This window comes from Grus americana, chromosome 2 (assembly GCF_028858705.1).
Source record: "Grus americana isolate bGruAme1 chromosome 2, bGruAme1.mat, whole genome shotgun sequence".
NCBI classification, from domain to species: Eukaryota; Metazoa; Chordata; class Aves; order Gruiformes; family Gruidae; genus Grus; species Grus americana.
The window spans coordinates 168,962,567-168,979,756 of NC_072853.1; the positions used below are offsets into that span (position 1 = coordinate 168,962,567).

General features: G+C 57.9%; 2 protein-coding genes across 4 annotated transcripts; both read right to left on the reverse strand.

The window, feature by feature from the left end:
- Window positions 1–3,521: 3,521 nt before the first annotated feature.
- On the reverse strand, window positions 3,522–7,653 carry LOC129203638 (gastrula zinc finger protein xLCGF3.1-like). Its single transcript, XM_054818439.1, is given in 5 exon segments — window positions 3,522–5,888; window positions 5,891–5,916; window positions 6,097–6,204; window positions 6,881–7,007; window positions 7,157–7,653. Coding segments are annotated over 4 exon segments (1,113 nt in total). The 5' UTR covers window positions 7,157–7,653; the 3' UTR covers window positions 3,522–5,036.
- Window positions 7,654–9,936: 2,283 nt separating this feature from the next.
- On the reverse strand, window positions 9,937–13,427 carry LOC129203632 (zinc finger protein 467-like). 3 transcript variants are annotated; one of them, XM_054818429.1, is made up of 3 exons: window positions 13,149–13,427; window positions 12,232–12,351; window positions 9,937–11,420 (listed from the first exon to the last, which is right to left on the reverse strand). In XM_054818429.1, exons 1-3 carry the CDS (start codon window positions 13,180–13,182, stop codon window positions 10,369–10,371), a joined length of 1,206 nt encoding a protein of 401 aa, XP_054674404.1. In that variant the 5' UTR covers window positions 13,183–13,427; the 3' UTR covers window positions 9,937–10,368. The 3 variants fall into 3 exon arrangements, with proteins under 3 accessions (XP_054674404.1, XP_054674403.1, XP_054674406.1); XM_054818428.1 differs by having other exon boundaries at window positions 9,937–11,423; XM_054818431.1 differs by lacking the exon at window positions 12,232–12,351 and having other exon boundaries at window positions 9,937–11,423.
- Between the last annotated feature and the right edge of the window lie 3,763 nt (window positions 13,428–17,190).

Consider the following 17,190-nt stretch of genomic DNA (forward strand, 5'->3'; position numbering starts at 1 on the left):
CAAGCAGGGACGCCGCTTTTGAAGACTGGTGCCTCCGACTACGTTGGACGTTATGCCGGGAAAGTATCGTTAACAAAAGCACTGAACTATTAACTCGAGCTCAATTTTTACAGTATTTATCAACAGCAATACCGAATATCTGTCGCCTTAATAAATTATCTATCTTTTCAACTTTGCAAAACTGTCTCAGTGAAAGTCTTTGAGAGGGACTTCTGCTGTGTTGCCCCATATGATGAAGTCATCAATGTATTGCAGGTGCTCCAGAGCTTCACCTCGTTCCAGTGCAGTCTGGATCAGCCCCTGGCAAATGGTGGGGCTGTGTTTCCACCCCTGGGACAGTCGATTCCAGGGGTACTGGGTGCATCTCCAAGTGAAAGCAAACTGTGCCCTGCACGCTGCCGCCAAAGGGATCGAGAAAAACGCATTCCTGGTATCAATAATGGTGTACCGCTTGGCTGCCTTTGACTCCAGTTCATATTGAAGTTCCAGCATGTCCGGCACAGCAGCACAATAATCTACTTTCAGCCTCCACTCTCCATTGGACTTCTGCACTGGCCATACAGGACTGTTAAAGGGTGAGCGGGTTCTGCTGATCACTCCTTGGCTTTCCAGTTGACAAATCAGCTTATGGATGGGAATCAGGGAGTCTTGGTTGGTGCGATATTGCTGACGGTACACTTTTGTGGTAGTGATCAGCACCTGTTCTTTTTTGACCCTGAGCAACCCCACAATGGAAGGGTCTTCCCCCATCTCCAGAGACCGGGCAAGGTAGAGAGATGTTCCATTTCCCCCATCAAGGCAGCTATGCCAAAAGCCCACCGGTACCCTCTTGGGGCCTTGAAATACCCTCCTCAGAGGTAGTCTGTGCCCAGGATGCACAGAGCCTCTGGGCCAGTCACAATGGGATGCTTTTCCCAGTCATTCCCAGTTAGACTCAACGTTGTCCTCCAGTACAGTTGGCTGTTGGGAAGCCCCCGTCACTCCAGAAATACAGATGGGTTCTGCCCCTTCATGGCTCGATGGCATTCGGGGACGCTGTGCACCGGTGTCCACTAGAGCCTTGTCCTCCTGGGGGTCTGACGTGCCAGGCCATCGGATCCACACAGTCCAGGAAACCCGGTTGTGCCTCTCCTCCACCTGGCTGGAGGCAGGGCCCCTCTAGTCCTGCTCATCGTATTCGCCACTCACTTCTTGTGAAAATGACTTAGAAGTCCCTTCATGAGGATCATAAGTATGATCAGCCCTTCCACTCGTTCTGGGGAACTGCCCACTGGAAACAGGAGTGGCATTTTTCCTGGAAGAATCCCCTTTTGTGATTGTTTTTCCTTGTAACTCACATCCTCATGACTCTAAGGTCGAGATAGGTATTCAATCTGTGGTGGGCTGACCCCGCCTGGAGGCCACACGCCCACCAAAGCCGATTTATCACTCCCCCTCCTCAACTGGACAGGGGAGAGAAAGTATAACGAAAGGCTCGTGGGTTGAGATAGGGACAGTGAGAGATCGTTCACCAATTACTGTCACAGGCAAAACAAACTCAACTTAGAAAAAAAAATCATCTAATTTATAACTGAGCAAAACAGAGTAGAGTAATGAGAAATAAACCCAAATCTTAAAACACCTCCCCCCACCCCTGCCTTCTTACCCGGCTCAACTTCACTCCCCATTTCTCTCCCTCCTCCCCTGCAGTGGCACAGAGGGACGGGGAATGTGGGTTGTGGTCAGTTCATCACAAGTTGTCTCTGCCCCTCCTTCCTCCTCAGGGGGAGGACTCCTCACACTCTTTCCTCCTCCAGTGTGGGGTCCCTCTCATGGGAGACAATCCTCCACGAACTTATCCAACGTAACTCCTTCCCATGGGCTACAGTTCTTCACCAACCGCTCCAGCGTGGGTCCCTCCCACGGGGTGCAGACCTTCAGGAGCGGACTACTCCAGCATGGGTCCCCCACGGGGTCACAAGTCCTGCCAGCAAACCGGCTCCAGCGCAGGCTTCCCAAAGGGGCACAGCCTCCTTCAGGTGTCTCCACCTGCTCCGGCAGCGTGGGTCCCTCCCACGGGGTGCAGACCTTCAGGAGCGGACTACTCCAGCATGGGTCCCCCACGGGGTCACAAGTCCTGCCAGCAAACCGGCTCCAGCGCAGGCTTCCCAAAGGGGCACAGCCTCCTTCAGGTGTCTCCACCTGCTCCGGCGTGGGGTCCTCCACAGGCTGCAGGTGGAATCTCTGCTCCCCGTCATCCTCCATGGGCTGCAGGGGGACAACCTCCCTCACCATGGTCTTCACCACAGGCTGCAGAGGAATCTCTGCTCCAGTGGCTGGAGCACCTCCTCCCCCACCTTCTTCACCAACTTTGGTGTCTGCAAAGTTTCTCACATCTTCTCCCTCCTCTCTCTGGCTGCAAAAGTTGCCACTCCTTTTTCTTCCCCTTCTTAAATATATCATCACAGAGGTGCTACCACTGTAGCTGACTGGCTTGGCCTTGGCAAGCGGTGAGAGCGTCTTAGAGGTGGCAGGCATTGGCTCTATCAGACACAGGGGAAGCTTCTAGCAGCTTCTCGCAGAAGCCATGCCTGTAGCCCCCCCAGCTACCAATACCTTGCCACGCAAATCCAAAACACCATCCCACTTCCTCATGTCCTCTCTGTCATCACACAGGTAAAACCACAGGGTTGCTTGTGGTGTGCACCTTCTATACCCTCTCTCAGGTAGAGGAATGCTTACTCCTAATAGCTGAGATACTGGTCCGTACAGGTGGGCAGTAGGACAGATTCTCTTTGAGTTGCTGGACCTTCTGGGACAGTTTCTCCACAGCTGAGATGAGGGAGGAAGAGAGACTTTCTTTGTATTGCTGGAGTCGGCCAGCCACTTCATCCACCGTTGGTGCCTCTTCGCCTTCCCAGTCCATCACTGCCAATGAGTTGGTGTACGACGATGGTGCACTGCGTACAAACATCCGCCACATGGGTCAGGTACATTGAACTTCATCAGGATCTGTGGGTAACTGTGCGTTGTCCGGGTCATCATAAACCACCTCCCGCAGGGCTAATTCCCTCAGGGACTGGATACCTCTCTCCATGGTGGTCCACTTGCCTGGGTGACACACAACATCTTCACTGAAGGGCTACCTTCCCTCACGCCTTGTCCATATCCCCTTCCCTGGAGAGGGATCCCAGCTGCTTGGCTTCCCTTCCCTCCAGTTCCAGGCTACTGGCCCCGTTATCCCAGCACCTGAGCAGCCAGCTGCTCCCCTGGATGGCAGCTGAAATCCTTTCACCTATGTCGCAGCTCACTCAGGGACAGGGATCGGGTGGTTACTGTCTCATTTGAGTTCTTCCTCTCCCTCTCAGGAAGAGGAGAAACTCACCTGCTAATTTCTACCTCAGGGGGAAGCAGGGAATTCTTCCTCTTCCTCCTGTTTGGCGGTCAGATCCAGAGACCTTCTCTTCCCCTTGAGGGTACTGAATGGTGTTGAACAGGGCTCGGTAGGCATGGGCCAGGCCCCAGCGCCTCGCAGTGATTTGTGTCTCTCTGGAATTGCCAGGGTGACAGCATCCTTTTTCCAAGTATTTTACCGTTTTTTCAGGGTTCTGCACTTGTTCAGAGGTGAAGTTCCAGAGCACGGGAGGTGCTCACTGCCCTAGGTCCTTGCCCATGCTGTCCCACACACCCTGCCACTCACAACTACCCAGCCTCGGGGCAGATCTCTGGGGGATATTCTTACGTAGTTGTTGAACCCTGAACAAGACCTGGAACACATTCAGGAGACATAGCAATAGGAGCATGCTGGTCTGAACTTCCCAAGGGTATTCAAAACTCTCAAGAGCTGTTGTAACTAGCCTGTGGGAAAGGGAAGGTGAAGGAGCTGGGGAAAGTATGCCCCCTGCCTTCCCCATAGATTGTGTCTCTAACGAGAAAAGGTGAAGAGTGTAATTATTAATAATTTCCAAGGGATCACTGCAAGATACAGACATGACAGCAATGCCGAGTACAAATACCAGCTTAACCTCATGACCAGCGATGTTATCATGTCATTAGTCGATATTACACAGTACAGCAAAAGGAGAATCCTGACCCCTCTGCCAGAGGTGATAAACAGTGCCGCAGGGAATACATACAGCAAGTACGCATTTACACACCACAGCCATTAGAATAAACAAAACACCATTGTGACCAGCAACTATTTAACTAATGTAATAAATGCCTATAACAACTTTGTTTTAACAAGCTCTCGTCAGATCTGTCATTATCTCAAACCTTCAGGGCACACATTGGGCACCAAAAAAGACTTTTGTGGTTCAGCCCCGGCTGGCAGCTGAGTACCACACTGCTGCTCACGCAACCATTTCCCTCAGTGGGATGGGGAGGAGAATTGGTGGAAAAAGGTAAAACTCATGGGGTGGGATAAAGATGGTTCAACTGGACAACAAAGGAAGAGAAAATAATAATAATAATGATAAAAGAATATAGAAAACGAGAGATGCACAATGCAATTGCTCACCACCTGCTGACCAATGCCCATCCCATCCCTGAGCAGTAATCACACCCCCGGCCAGCTCCCCCCCAGTTGATATACTGAGCATGACGCCATACGGTATGGAGAATCTCTTGGCCAGTCTGGGTCACCTGTCCTGGCCGTGTCCCCTCCCGTCCTCTGGTGCACCCTCAGCCTCCTCGCTGGAGGGGCAGTAGGAGAAGCTGAAAAGTCCTTGACCTGGTAAACACTGCTGAGCAACAACCAAACCAGCAGTCTGTTATCATCCCAAATCCAAAACACAGCTCTACACCCGCTACCACGAGGAAAATTAACTCTATCCCAGCTGAAACCAGGACATCTCCTCACAGTCCCCGGCACCCCGCAGCCCCTCAACAGCAGTTTCAGGTGGTGCCGGGCTGCAGAGGTGGCCACAGGCTGGGGGTGCCATGGTGCACTGGTGAGCCAGCATGATCCCTTTGTCCTGAAACCACTTCTTGCAGTGGCTGCACTGGAAAGGCTTGTCCTCTGCCCACTACTCCACCAGGGATGAACCCTCCCCCTCCTATTGGCCACCCTCTGGCACCACCAGTGGGCTCTGGTGCATCCTCTGGTGCCTCTTCAGGTTCTGCTTCTGGCTGAGGGCCTTGCCACACTCGCTGCACTTGTAGGGCTTCTCACCAGTGTGGATGCACTCATGGACAGTGAGGGTCATCTTCTCCCTGAAGGCCTTGGGGCAGTGGGTGCAGTTGAAGGGGCGCTCATCCGTGTGGATGCGCTGGTGAACAGCGAGCGTACTGCTGTCCCTGAAGGCCTTGGGGCAGTGGGCACAGGCGAAGGGGCGCTCCCCGGTGTGCATAAGCTGGTGGACTCTGAGGGTCTTCTTATACCTGAAGGTCTTGGGGCACTGGGCGCAGGCAAAGGGCTGCTCCCTGGTGTGGACGTGCTGGTGGATGGTGAGGGACGTCTTGTCCCTGAAGGCCTTGGGACAGTTTGTACAGGCAAAGGGTTTCTTCCTGTTGTGGATGTGCAGGCAGCACTTATCGTTGAAATGCTGGTCACAGGCAAAGGGCTTATCACCGGTGTGCACGTGCCGGTATCTCAGCAGGTGATGCTTGTGGCCAAAGCACTTCCCGCAGTCAGTGCAGACGAAGGGCCACTCACCCATGTGGCTCCACACATGCACTTCCAATGCGGTCTGGCGCTTGAAGCTCTTGTCATACTCAGGACACGTAGGGGGGTCTTCTCCAGTGGCCGGGGGGTCGGCAAGGGGTGGAGGCGAGGGTGCCTTGAGGAAACTCCCCAGTTCATGCCTGGCCAGCTGTGGGCTGAGCACCCCTGACACCTCCTGCCCTGCTTGGGCAAGCCTGGGAGCAGGGCGGTGGGTGCCAGCAGCCCCTCGGGGATCCCCCCAGCCTCCCTCTGTGTCCCAGGGTTGCTGGCTGCTGGGGAGAAGAGGCTGGGGACACTGCCAGGGACTGGACGGGCACGTGGGACCCCTCCCCATGGCCAGCGGCACGGGCACCCCACCAGCCCCCCACCCTTCCTGCTGCACAGAGCATCTGGGGCTGAGGGGACGCTGCTGCTGGAACCCCCCACAACCCCCACAGCCCCCCGGTACCAACCTGAGACAGGGGTCCAGTGGCTCCACTGTGTCCTGGGGGGGTCTGGCACACACGGCAGCTCTGCTCGCTCCATCTGGCAGATGATCTCTGGCTTGACGGCAGGCCAGCCTGTCCGGGGCAGAGAGAGAGGCACCCTCTCCCGCACTGCCGGGATGGCATCGCCGGCCCCCCCACACCCACAGCCCCAGCATCTCCCCCAACTCTGCTCCTCTCTCCTGTCCCTGCCCACCTACAGCTTCGGCCCCCCCGTCCCTGCGCCTACAGCCTCCTCTCGCCTTGCCCTCATCACCTCGTCCGCTTGCCTGCCGACAGCACCTGGGAATGGTTCCTCGCTGCGCCAGGGAGGTTTTGGTCAGCCAGGAACTCTGGTCAGCCCTGAAGGGGTCAGGCAGTGGGACTAGATGGTCATTGTAGGTCCCTTCCAAATGAAATAGTCCAGTCCTGTTCTATTCTGTTCTATTCTGTTCTGTTCTGTTCTGTTCCTATTCTATTCTGTTCTGCTCTGTTCTGCTCTATTCTGTTCTATTCCTCTTTTCTCTTCTCTTCTCTTCTCTTCTCTTCTCTTCTCTTCTCTTCTCTTCTCTTCTCTTCTCTTCTCTTCTCTCTACCAGGACCGCTCTCCGCAGGAGGCTGTCTGGCAGGGTAAAACCTGTGATCACAACCCCTACGTCAGCGCTCGGGCACCAACGGCGACAGCTGGATTTTCGCTTTCCAGGCTCCAGCTCCGTTACAGAGGTGAACTGCGGCTCGACCCCAGCCCGGCGGCGCCGGAGAGAGTCCTCACCCAGCGAGGCGACCGCCTGGTAGTTCTCCAGCATCACCTCCCGGTAGAGCCGCCGCTGCCAGTCCGCCAGCTCTGCCCACTCCTCGGGGGAGAAGTAGATGGCCACGTCCTCAAAGGTCACCGACATCTGCAGCAAGAAGCACGCCCGGCTCAGCACGCCCCGCCGCACGTTCGCTGAACCCCTCCGCGGAAATCCTTCCGGTGGCAGGCAGGGCCCCGGTGGCACCGGGGGCTCCGGCATCCCAACGGCAGCGCCGGGACAGCTCAGACCCCCACCTTGCCGCAGCGGCCTGGAGTCCGGCGTGCCGCTGGCTCTCGGCGGGCAGACGGAGGCAGGTATACAGCTACTTGTGCGGGAAGACGGCGGTGGGATGCTCCGGGTTCCGCAGGAGAGGCCTGTCCCGTGAGCAGCCGCGCCGGCGCAGCAAGGACAGAGGGGCCCTGCCAAGCACAACACCTGGATTCAGAAGGAATCGGGGGCAGAAGCGCACTTACCTGCCAACAGCCGCCTTCCCTTCCAGCCAGAGCCTTCAAAACTCCTGCTAAAAGCACCGACCCCAAGAGCGTGGCCCACGCAGCCGGCCGGCAAAAGGCGAGAACTCGCCGGGAAAAGGGGCTCTGGGGAAGCTCGCGACTCCCCAAACGGGCCTGCGGTGCCCAAGGAGAGCAGGAGGAAGATGTGCCGGGCTGTCCCGGGGGGTCTGACCACCCGTCCCGTCCCGGGCCCTGCCCAGCGCTGGTGTCGGTGTCGGCAGGGCCGGAGCCAGGGGGGCCGGGCGGGTGGGACACGGAGCAGCGTGTCCGCCTGGGCACGGGGGCCCCGTGGCGAGACAGGGAAAGGCCGGGCAGGGGCGAGCACCTGGGGGGCGCCAGGCACTGGGGGCGGCCAGCAGGGCCAGGGGCGGCCGGCAGAGGGGAGCGCAGGGGAGCGGAGGGGAGAGGCCGTCGCGGCCGGGGTCCCCTTCCGGGGCGGGGGGCAGCGGGGCCGCTTTTGTCCCTGCCCGCCTCAGCCCGGGAGGGCCGCCCGCCGCCGGTGCAGCACGGGAGCTGTAGTCCTGCCGCCCGGCTCGGCTCGGCGCTGCTCAGCTCGGGGGGAGGGTGCTCCCCACGTCCCCACTCGCGGGGATGCGGGTGTCCCCTGTGGTGGTTCCCCCCAGCCGGCAGCTGAGCACCACGTGGTCACTCACTCACCCCTCCCCCCCGCAGGATGGGGAGCAGAACTGAGGAAAAAGGTAAAACTGGTGGGTCGGGGTAAGGACAGTTTACTGGGACAGCAAAGGGAGAGGGAAAGGCCCGCACCAGGACTGAGAACAGAACAGACAAAGCGGGTGATGCACGATGCAGTTCGCTCACCGCCCAGAACCCGATGCCCAGCCTGTCCTCCCCTGCCGGCTCCCCCCTTATAGAGTGAGCGTGACGTCATATGGGATGGCATATCCCTTTGGCCAGTTTGGGTCACCTGTCCTGGCTGTGTCCCCTCCCAGCTCCTGGGGATAATTAACTCTATCCCAGCCAAACACCAGGACAGGAACCAATAAAGTATTTGTCTGTTTTTGGGGGCTGAGCTGGCGCCCCGCGCACTGTTGGTGAAGCAGTAGCGCAGATCACCCAGGCAGAGGGCAGCTCCAGCCTCGGGGGGTCCCTGGGGCATTGCTGGCAGCTCCCTCACACCCTCTACGTGCAGGGACGGTGCGGGGCTGTCACCCACCATCGCAGCCAGGCCAGGAGGACGGTGGCAGGCGAGGGGGCCGTGTGTGGGGCAGCTGGACCACGAGGCCCCACAGCCTCTGTGGGAGCCTGGGCCCAGCCTCTGCACTCTGTCCCGTCACTCTGAGGAGCCCCCAGCCACCTCTGCAGCCGCACAGGGCCACGCAGGGGGACGCTCCAGCCCTTTGCCGCCATCCCAGGCCTCGCTGGATGCCCCCCAGTACTTCCCAGTCCCTTGCACTGGGCCCAGCATCCTGGTGTGCTCCCCAGGGCCGGGCAGAGGGGCAGGATCCTCCCCCGGCTGCCGCAGTGCTCTGCCTGGGGCAGCCCAGGCCACCAGCCCCCCAGCTCCCGCCACCCGCCGGACCCGACACATCTGTTGACATGGCCGCCGAAGCCGCGGGGGGGTCCCCTCAGTGGATACGGGCACCACGACCTCGGCCCGTGGCGGCAGCCGTCCTGTGTGAGGGCAGAGCCACAGTGGGGGTTTCCCTGGGCTGTTGTCACCCACCACTGTCCCCAGTGTGTCCCCCAAGATGTCACCATCATCCTGGGTGCCTCCAGGGCATGCCCCAGGCTTGTAACCCACACACCCCAGGGATGTCATCGTCACCCCCAACCAGGGACCCCCGTGTCAAAGCAGGGGGACGAGAGTGCTGCCTGTGCCCCAGGGTGCTGCTGCCTGCCAGTGCTGCCCCCAGGGAGCCCCAGGGCCGGGGCGGTTCCACCAGGGACCCAGGCTGCTGGGCCCCGCGGAGCCATGCTGGGTGCTCCCACGCAGGGACGAGCACAGTGGGCGCAGGGGGCTGAGCCCTGGGGATACCCCAACCGCATTCCTCCCACTGTGGCCAAGGCGGCAGCCGCCTTGTACTTCTCTTCCCTGGGATGAGCTAGCAGTGGCCAGGGCCCCGTCAGACTCAGGCTCCTGGTTTGCATTAGTCGCGAGGTCTCATCCCCAGGGTGCCTGACGCCGCTGGGCTGGGGCGAGGGCCGAGCTCTTCTCCCCAGAGCAAAGGGCCCCGCATGGTCACAGGTGATGGGAAGAAGCGGGTGACGGCGCAGATGCGGGGTAGCTGCCCATGGTGTGCCAAGCAGGAGCCGCATGCCTGGCTGCACCCACGGGAGAGGCCTAAATTATAACTTACCCCCCCCACGTACCCAAGCTCCCTTGGCTGGGTGGAGGCAGCGCGGTGCCAGCCCCCCCAAGCCTGCCCCAGGGCACAACAGGAGACCACGTCAGCCCAGTCTTTTATCTGAGTCTCTTCCCGGCTTGTCCGATGACCCCAACTGCTGCCCAGCCACAACGGCCTCTACCCGGGCCACCAAATGCCCCTACCCGGGCCACCAAATGCCCCCACGCCACCTCCACGCTGGTAGTGCTTAAATAACCCTGAGTTCAACCACTCCACCCCCCACTCCGCCGTACCCAATACAGCTGCTCCTCAGCCGAATCCCCCCTCCACGGGGCAGCGGCACAACCTGGCTCGGCCCCGGGCACTGAACTTCCTCTGCTGCCTCTCAGTTCCTTTACCCCCTGCGCATTTCCATGCCTGTGCAGCACATCAGCCTGCCTCCATCCTCCTCCTCCTCGAGACCCAGGTGGTGCAGAGCCCCATGGCAGTGCAGAGAGCCCCACGGCATCATGGAGAGCCTCTCGGTGGTGCAACGAGCCCTGCGGCAGTGCAACACCAGCTTCCTGGCGTGCCCCATCGTCGCAGGCTGGTGCACCTCTGCGGAGCAGCCTGGAGAAACGCCGCACCTTCCCTTCTCCAGCCCTCGTGCTACGGATTATCCTGGGTCAAAGCCTTGCAGGGGCTGGTCTTCAGCTCCCGGTCGTGGTTCGATAAGCTGGTGGCAGGAGAGCTGGCAACGGCGTGGACTTTCTGGTGGTGGTTCAGAGACTGCCGGTGCCGGAAACTCTTGCTGCAGCCATTGCACTGGAAGGGCCGCTGCTGGGTGTGCCGGCGCTGGTGCTCCTCCAGCGACGCTTTCTGGGGGAAGGTCTCCGCGCACTCGATGCAGCGGTAGAGCCGCTCCCCGGCAGCGCTGGCCCGCGCGGGCCGGCCTGCCCACCCACCCCGCAGCTGCACCCCGTGGATGCGCTGGTGCTTCTGGAGGTGGTGCTTCTGGATGAAACCCTTGCCGCAGGCGGGGCAGCGATAGGGACGCTCCCCGGTGTGGATGCGGTAGTGCTTGTTGAGGTTGGACTTCTCGTTGAAGCTCTTCCCGCAGGCAGGGCACTGGAAGGGACGCTCGCCCGTGTGCAGGCGCTGGTGCCGCAGCAGCGCGGCGTGGTGGGCCAGGCTTTTCCCACAGGCTGTGCAGATGAAGGAGCCGTTGCTCTTCCTCGCCTGGCTCTGCTGCCGCGCCAGGAGGTTGCGCTTCAGCCGGACGCTCTTCCATCCCAGTGGGAGCACGCGGGGCTCTTCCCCCATGGCGCAGGGACCCTCTAAGCTGGGCTGCGATGAGGCCACCTCTGTGGTGGTCTCTTCTCCCAGCGGCATTCCCTGAGTCAGGGCAAACGGCTGGCCAGTCCCCATGCCGAGCACGTGCTCTGTTGGAAAGGGCAAGCCCGGGGCAGGGTGAGCTTCCACCGGCACCACCATGGGCTTGACTTCAGGCTGGGCAGCCCCGTGTTTGCAGAACTCCCCTAAGCCCTCTCCTGTTGCCTTCTGTCCATCCAAGCCAGCGTGGCTCTCCCAGGGCACCGGCTGCTCCCGGCTCAGGGGAACCGCCTCTTCCAGTCTCACCGAGGGTGCCCGTGGCAGAGCCAGGATTTCAGATGCTTCCTCCTGGGGCTGCTGCTCTTCTGTCTTGATCACTATCTTCTCACCTGCTGAGAGACAGCAAGTCATTCCCGGCAAGGAAAGCTCTCCCACGCCCACAGTCCCAGTGCAGGAGCAGGAGCCGAGCTTCCCCTGCAGCACGTTGGTGAGATGAACCAGAAATTGCGCTGTTCAAAAGGGGGAAGGGAGGTTCCACCGAGAGCAAAGCGAGAGGAGGACACGTGAAGTGGAGGGCCTGTTGGCACCTCTGGGGGGTATCTGGGTGTCTGGTTGGACCTCAGGGACATTTGATGGACTGACAACGCAATATTCATAAAGAAACCAAAACAGAGGAAGCGTGAAGGGAAAGCGGAGGCTGCAGAGTCCTCTGTCCTGGAAGGAACTTTGTCAGGAATGGCAGAATTTACAGGGGTGAATCTGGGGAAAAGGATCAAAGCAAATCATCCAGGAGCAACAGGGAGTGTCTGGCTGCAGGGAGACAACTGTAGAGCCACCCTTGGGCTAAGCCTTGCCCCAGGCCTCCCTAATTTCTGCTCTTCTTGGCAAGCGGGCTCTTCTGGGCTTCCAGATTTGGTTTTAGAAGTTTTAAGGAGCCCCCAGTCACACGGCTTGAATTCCCAACAGCTTCCAACCTCATGCAAGACCAGAAACGCTCCCTGCAGGGATGTGATCAGCTCTGCTGGCCCTCTCTCTAGCAGGAGCGGCAGGGGCACTGCTGCAGGCAGGCTCTGACCCCCCCTCTGTGGGCGTGCAGCAGCGGTGTGTGGCAGCAGCAGAGCAGCACACCTGGCACAGACCGCGCCCAGGCTGTTCGTTAGTGCTCATTCTCATCGCTGCCGAGCAGCCGCTGTGACTCACCGCCACTGAGGTGCCCCGGCATCGCTCCCTTCTCCGGCAGCCCGTGGGTCCTCGTACCCAAATCCTCCCTGTCCTCAGCCAGCGGCAGCAGAACAGGTTTGGAGCTGGTGTCCCCGGGCCCTGGGAAGGAGGAAGCAGCGGTACAAACTGGGGACCAGCACTAGGTCCCCTCAATAAAGGGCTACTCTCGCACGACGGGAGCTGTGGGGTGCCCGGAGGGGTCCTGGGTTCCCAGAGCAGCAGCTCAGGCCTCCCAGGAGCATCAGAGAAAGCAGGCTGGTGTCAGCCAAACCAGGCAAATGATTTCAGTTTCCCCAAGAAAAAACAACTGTCAAGCACTCAGCCTTTGAAATTTCAGCCAAAACTGATTAGTGCTAAAATTTAGGACTGCCTGCAGCAAATCCCTACAGGGTGGTATATGTGCAGCCTGTGTCCTGGCAAAAACCTGTACAGGAATGCAGGTTGCAGGACACAGCATGGGCACGTCACCTGAAATCCCCACCACATCCTGTCCTGACCATGCAGGGAGGGCTGTCCTCTGCCCCCGCACACACTGTGCTGAGTCCCGGGACTCCAGCGGCCGCCTGCTCCTCCTGCAGTGCTCCTGCTCGCGGGGGCAGAGCCTCGCAGGGCAAGCCAGGGCTGACAGAGGGCCAAATCCTGGCAGAGTGAGTGCCCCCTGACAGCACTGCTGTGTTGGCAAGATGAGATGTTCTTCGGATGCACAGGGTGAGCATGAAGCACGGTTGTCACCCATAACGAACAAGCACCAGACCTTAAATGCGTAACAGCGTCACCTCTCACTACCTGTTCTCCCCCAAACGCCCAGGCAGCACAGCAGCCTACAGCAGTCATACGCTGGATCCAGCCCAGGGGACAATAAGGTGTCTTACACATGCGCAGAGACCGATCCTCACCAAGAGATGCCACAGCCTCGTAATTCCCCTTCATGGCGATCCTGTAGAGCTCCTTCTGCCGGCTGTCTGAGCTCCCCTGCTCCGGCAAACTGGCCCCGGCATCCTCGCACAGCGCTGGCACCTGAAACCGCAGGAGGCACTGCCTTGGCACTTCCCTGCCTCGTCCGTCTTCCCCAGTCCCCACTGCTCCCCCAGGAAAGCAGACTGCGGGGTAACGCAGTGCAGGTCCACAGCTGCTACGGAAAGGCGCCGTGTCACGGCCTGAACCCAGGGAACAATTTCAAGACAGCCCAGCTAGGCTCAGTTGTTTCCCCACACCCACAACTGGGACAGGTTTGAAGGCATTGCTGGCTTTAAGAAGACAAAAAAAGGAAGACCCAAGGAACTATAGACCAGTCAGTCTCACCTCTGTGCCCGGCAAGATCAAGGAGCAGGTCCTCCTGGAAACTATGATCCAGCACATCGAAAATAAGGAGGTGATTGGTGACAGCCAACATGGCTTCACTAAGGGCAAATTGTGCTTGACAAATTTTGGTGGTCTTCTATGATGGGGTTACAGCGCTGATGGATAAGGGAAGAGTGACAGACATCATCTACCTGGACTTGTGCAAAGCATTGGACACTGTCCCGCACAACACCCTTGTCTTGAAATTGGAGACACATGGATTTGATGGATGGAGGACTTGGTGGATAAGGAATTGGCTGGTCCGTCACACTCAAAGAGTTGTGGTTAACAGCTCAATGTCCAAGTGGAGACCAGTGAGGAGTGGCATTCCTCAGGGTCAGGATTGGGACCGGCGCTGTTTAACATCTTTGTCAGTGACATGGACAGTGGGATCGAGTGCACCCTCAGCAAGTTTGCTGATGACACTGAGCTGTGTGGTGTGTTGACACGCTGGAGGGAAGGGATGCCATCCAGAGGGACCTGGACAGGCTGGAGAGGTGGGCCCGTGCAAACCTCATGGAGTTCAACAAGGCCAAGGTCAAGGTCCTGCACGTGGGTCAGGGCAATCCCAAGCACAACTCCAGGCTGGGTGGAGAATGGATGGAGAGCAGCCCTGAGGAGAAGGACTTGGGGGTGTTGGGGGACGAGAAGCTCCACATGAGCCGGCAATATGCGCTGGCAGCCCAGAAAGCCACCCGTGTCCTGGGCTGCGTGTCCAGCAGCGTGAGCAGCAGGTCGAGGGAGGGGATTCTGCCCCTCTGCTCCGCTCTGGGGAGACCCCCCTGCAGTGCTGCGTCCAGCTCGGGGGTCCCCAGCACAAGAAGGACACGGAGCTGTTGGGGCGAGTCCAGAGGAGGCCACGGAGATGATCAGGGGGCTGGAGCACCTCTGCTCTGGAGACCTCAGGCTGAGAGAGTTGGGCTGGTTCAGCCTGGAGAAGAGAAGGCTGCGGGGAGACCTTAGAGCCCCTTCCAGTCCCTGCAGGGGCTCCAGGAAAGCTGGAGAGGGGCTGGTGCCAAGGGCAGGGAGTGCCAGGCCAAGGGGAATGGCCTGAAGCTGCAGGAGGGGAGATGGAGATGGGATGGGAGGCAGAAATCCTTCCCTGTGAGGGTGCTGAGGCCCTGGCACAGGGTGCCCAGAGAAGCTGTGGCTGCCCCTGGCTCCCTGGCAGGGTTCAAGGCCAGGTTGGATGGGGCTTTGGGCAAGCTGGGCTGGTGGAGGGTGTCCCTGCCCATGGCAGGGGGTGTTAGGCTCTGATAACAAGTGAATGTCACAAACATCCATCTTGACTCAAGCAGGGATAAACTGATAACAAGGGAATGTGACAGACATCCGTCTCGACCAAGGACAGATCCTGCAGAGGCAGGATACCATCTTGTGAGCCCCTTCCCCTATTCCTGACATGTAGAAAAAAGACCATCTGTGTCCTGTGCGTGCATGCCTGTGAAAGGCCATCATTCAGTCAACCCCGAAGGGGGGAGACAGCGAGATCCCCAGGACCCCCACAACGCACCGACTAATTTCTGGACAATTCCTGAGCACATACTGTGCCTGCTCAGTGATGACAGACCCCCACCTATGGGGAGCATTTTGGGTTATAAAAAGGGGAAACACAAGTTTTTGGCGTGCACCCACCACCTGAGGACTACCACTACAAGCAGAGAACATTGCTGGATCCAAGGGTGGTGATATCTTTTCTCTCTCTCTCTTTCTTTCTCTCTTTCTTTTCCTCTCTATCACTCTTTTTGTCTCTAACTTCATTTTCGGCACATTAAGATAATATTGTCACAAGTTTTGCCAAGCCATTACCTTTTGTAGTTCTACTAAGTTTTAGTATTGTTATAACTTTTGCCAAGCCAATAGCGTTTGTAGTTCTGCTGAGTTTTAAGTAAATTTGTGATTTGTTTGAACCTCTAGAGTAATTGTCATTACTCCTGACTACCACACAGAGAATTAAAAAGTTAACCTCACCCTAACCCACTGAGTGGGACAGGACATTAAATTGGCATCATGGACAGGATTCTCTGTGAGAAGCGGTAAGAGGTTCTGTAAAGGGGATATCAGCCAGAGTGCCGAAGAAAGGAGAGCTGATTTTTGGTTGAAGCCAAAATCTCCGGCAGTAGGTCATGGCAACCCGGGATAAGCCTGATCTTGACTGCTCCCCGCTGTTGGATTTGTTAAAGAGCTATAAAGCTTGCATGACGCTGAAGGGGCATAGCTGGGCTGAGGGACGTTGGCAGTCCCTGACAACTGTAGTGGAACAGATAAGAGGCTTGGCAAAAGAAAACAAGTTTAAGCCTGGAAAGGGAAAGGCTGTGGTTTGCGGTATCTTGTGAGCCGCATTGATAGCTGCCCAGAAGGACAAATGTGTTGTTAAACAAGCTGAGCAGGAGGCAAACGAATCCTTCCAGGAATTGGTTAAAAAACTACAGGCAGAATTGGAAACGGAACGGGTGAAACGGCAACTAGCTGAAAAGCATTAGCGGATGAGAAAAGAATCACGGAAAACTTGAAGGGTAGCCTGCGAGATGCTTTTGTGAGGGAGAGCTGAAGTTGCAGCTCCCTGGGGACCTTGAGAGCCAACCCGGATTTTCTAGCTTATCAAAAGAATCTGACCTCATTGTGAGGGAGGTTGCCCCTCACTACCCATGGGAGGAGCTGGGGGCGGTGATAGAACCTGACCCTACTCCCACTGAAGTCGTGTATGATGGCGAGGATGCGGAACCCACCATTACCACTAAAGAGATACCTTATACCATTACTGAATTGGCAAAACTGCAGGAAAAATACAGTAGGCAGGCTAAGGAAACTGAGACCGAATATGTGTGGAGGGTCTCCCTGACAGGCAGAGACAGAATAAGGCTTTCAGAGGAAGAGGCTCAGGGATATTGGGGTCCCGGTGTATTTTTGACCGTAGATGATGAGCGGGAACCTTGGTCCCTGACCCAGAGGGTGGTGTATTGGGCCAGAGGGTTAGACCCCTTGGAGAGAGGAGATCCTATTGCCATCCCCACCCCTGGGGTAAGCCAGCTTACAGAGAGTGTACAGATGGCGGCTTGCCTCCAACTAATGCATGACAGGCGCCTAGCTCCCCGCCAACCTTCCCCGATGCTGTTGTTTGCCAATCCGGATAGGATGACTCCCTTGATTAGAGGGTTATCTGATTCACTGAAGATTTATGCTGTGCAAATCCAAGACCGACTAAGAGCCACTGTAGCCATGGGACCTCAGGGCAGACTGGGTCTTACCTGGGGGGAAATTGCACGGGAATTGATGAGTTATGGCCGGTGTGTGGGGTATCTTGGGAAGTAGGGGAAGGCACAAGCAGTGGTCTGTAGGGCTAAGACAGGGGAGAAAATACTCTGCCCCTGAGACAGAAGCTTTGCGGGGGGGGGGGGGGGCACATCAAGAAATCGGTTGTGGAAGGAAGGTCTAGATAAGGGTATTCCCCAAGAATTAATGGATGGCCTACCCTTCCCCAATTTACAGCTGCTGGTGAAAATGTGGGAACTGATAGATAAAGGCTGGCTGGGAAAACACCCCCTCCTTGCTCCCTGGAAAGAGGGTGGAAAAAGACCCCATAAAACCCTTACACTA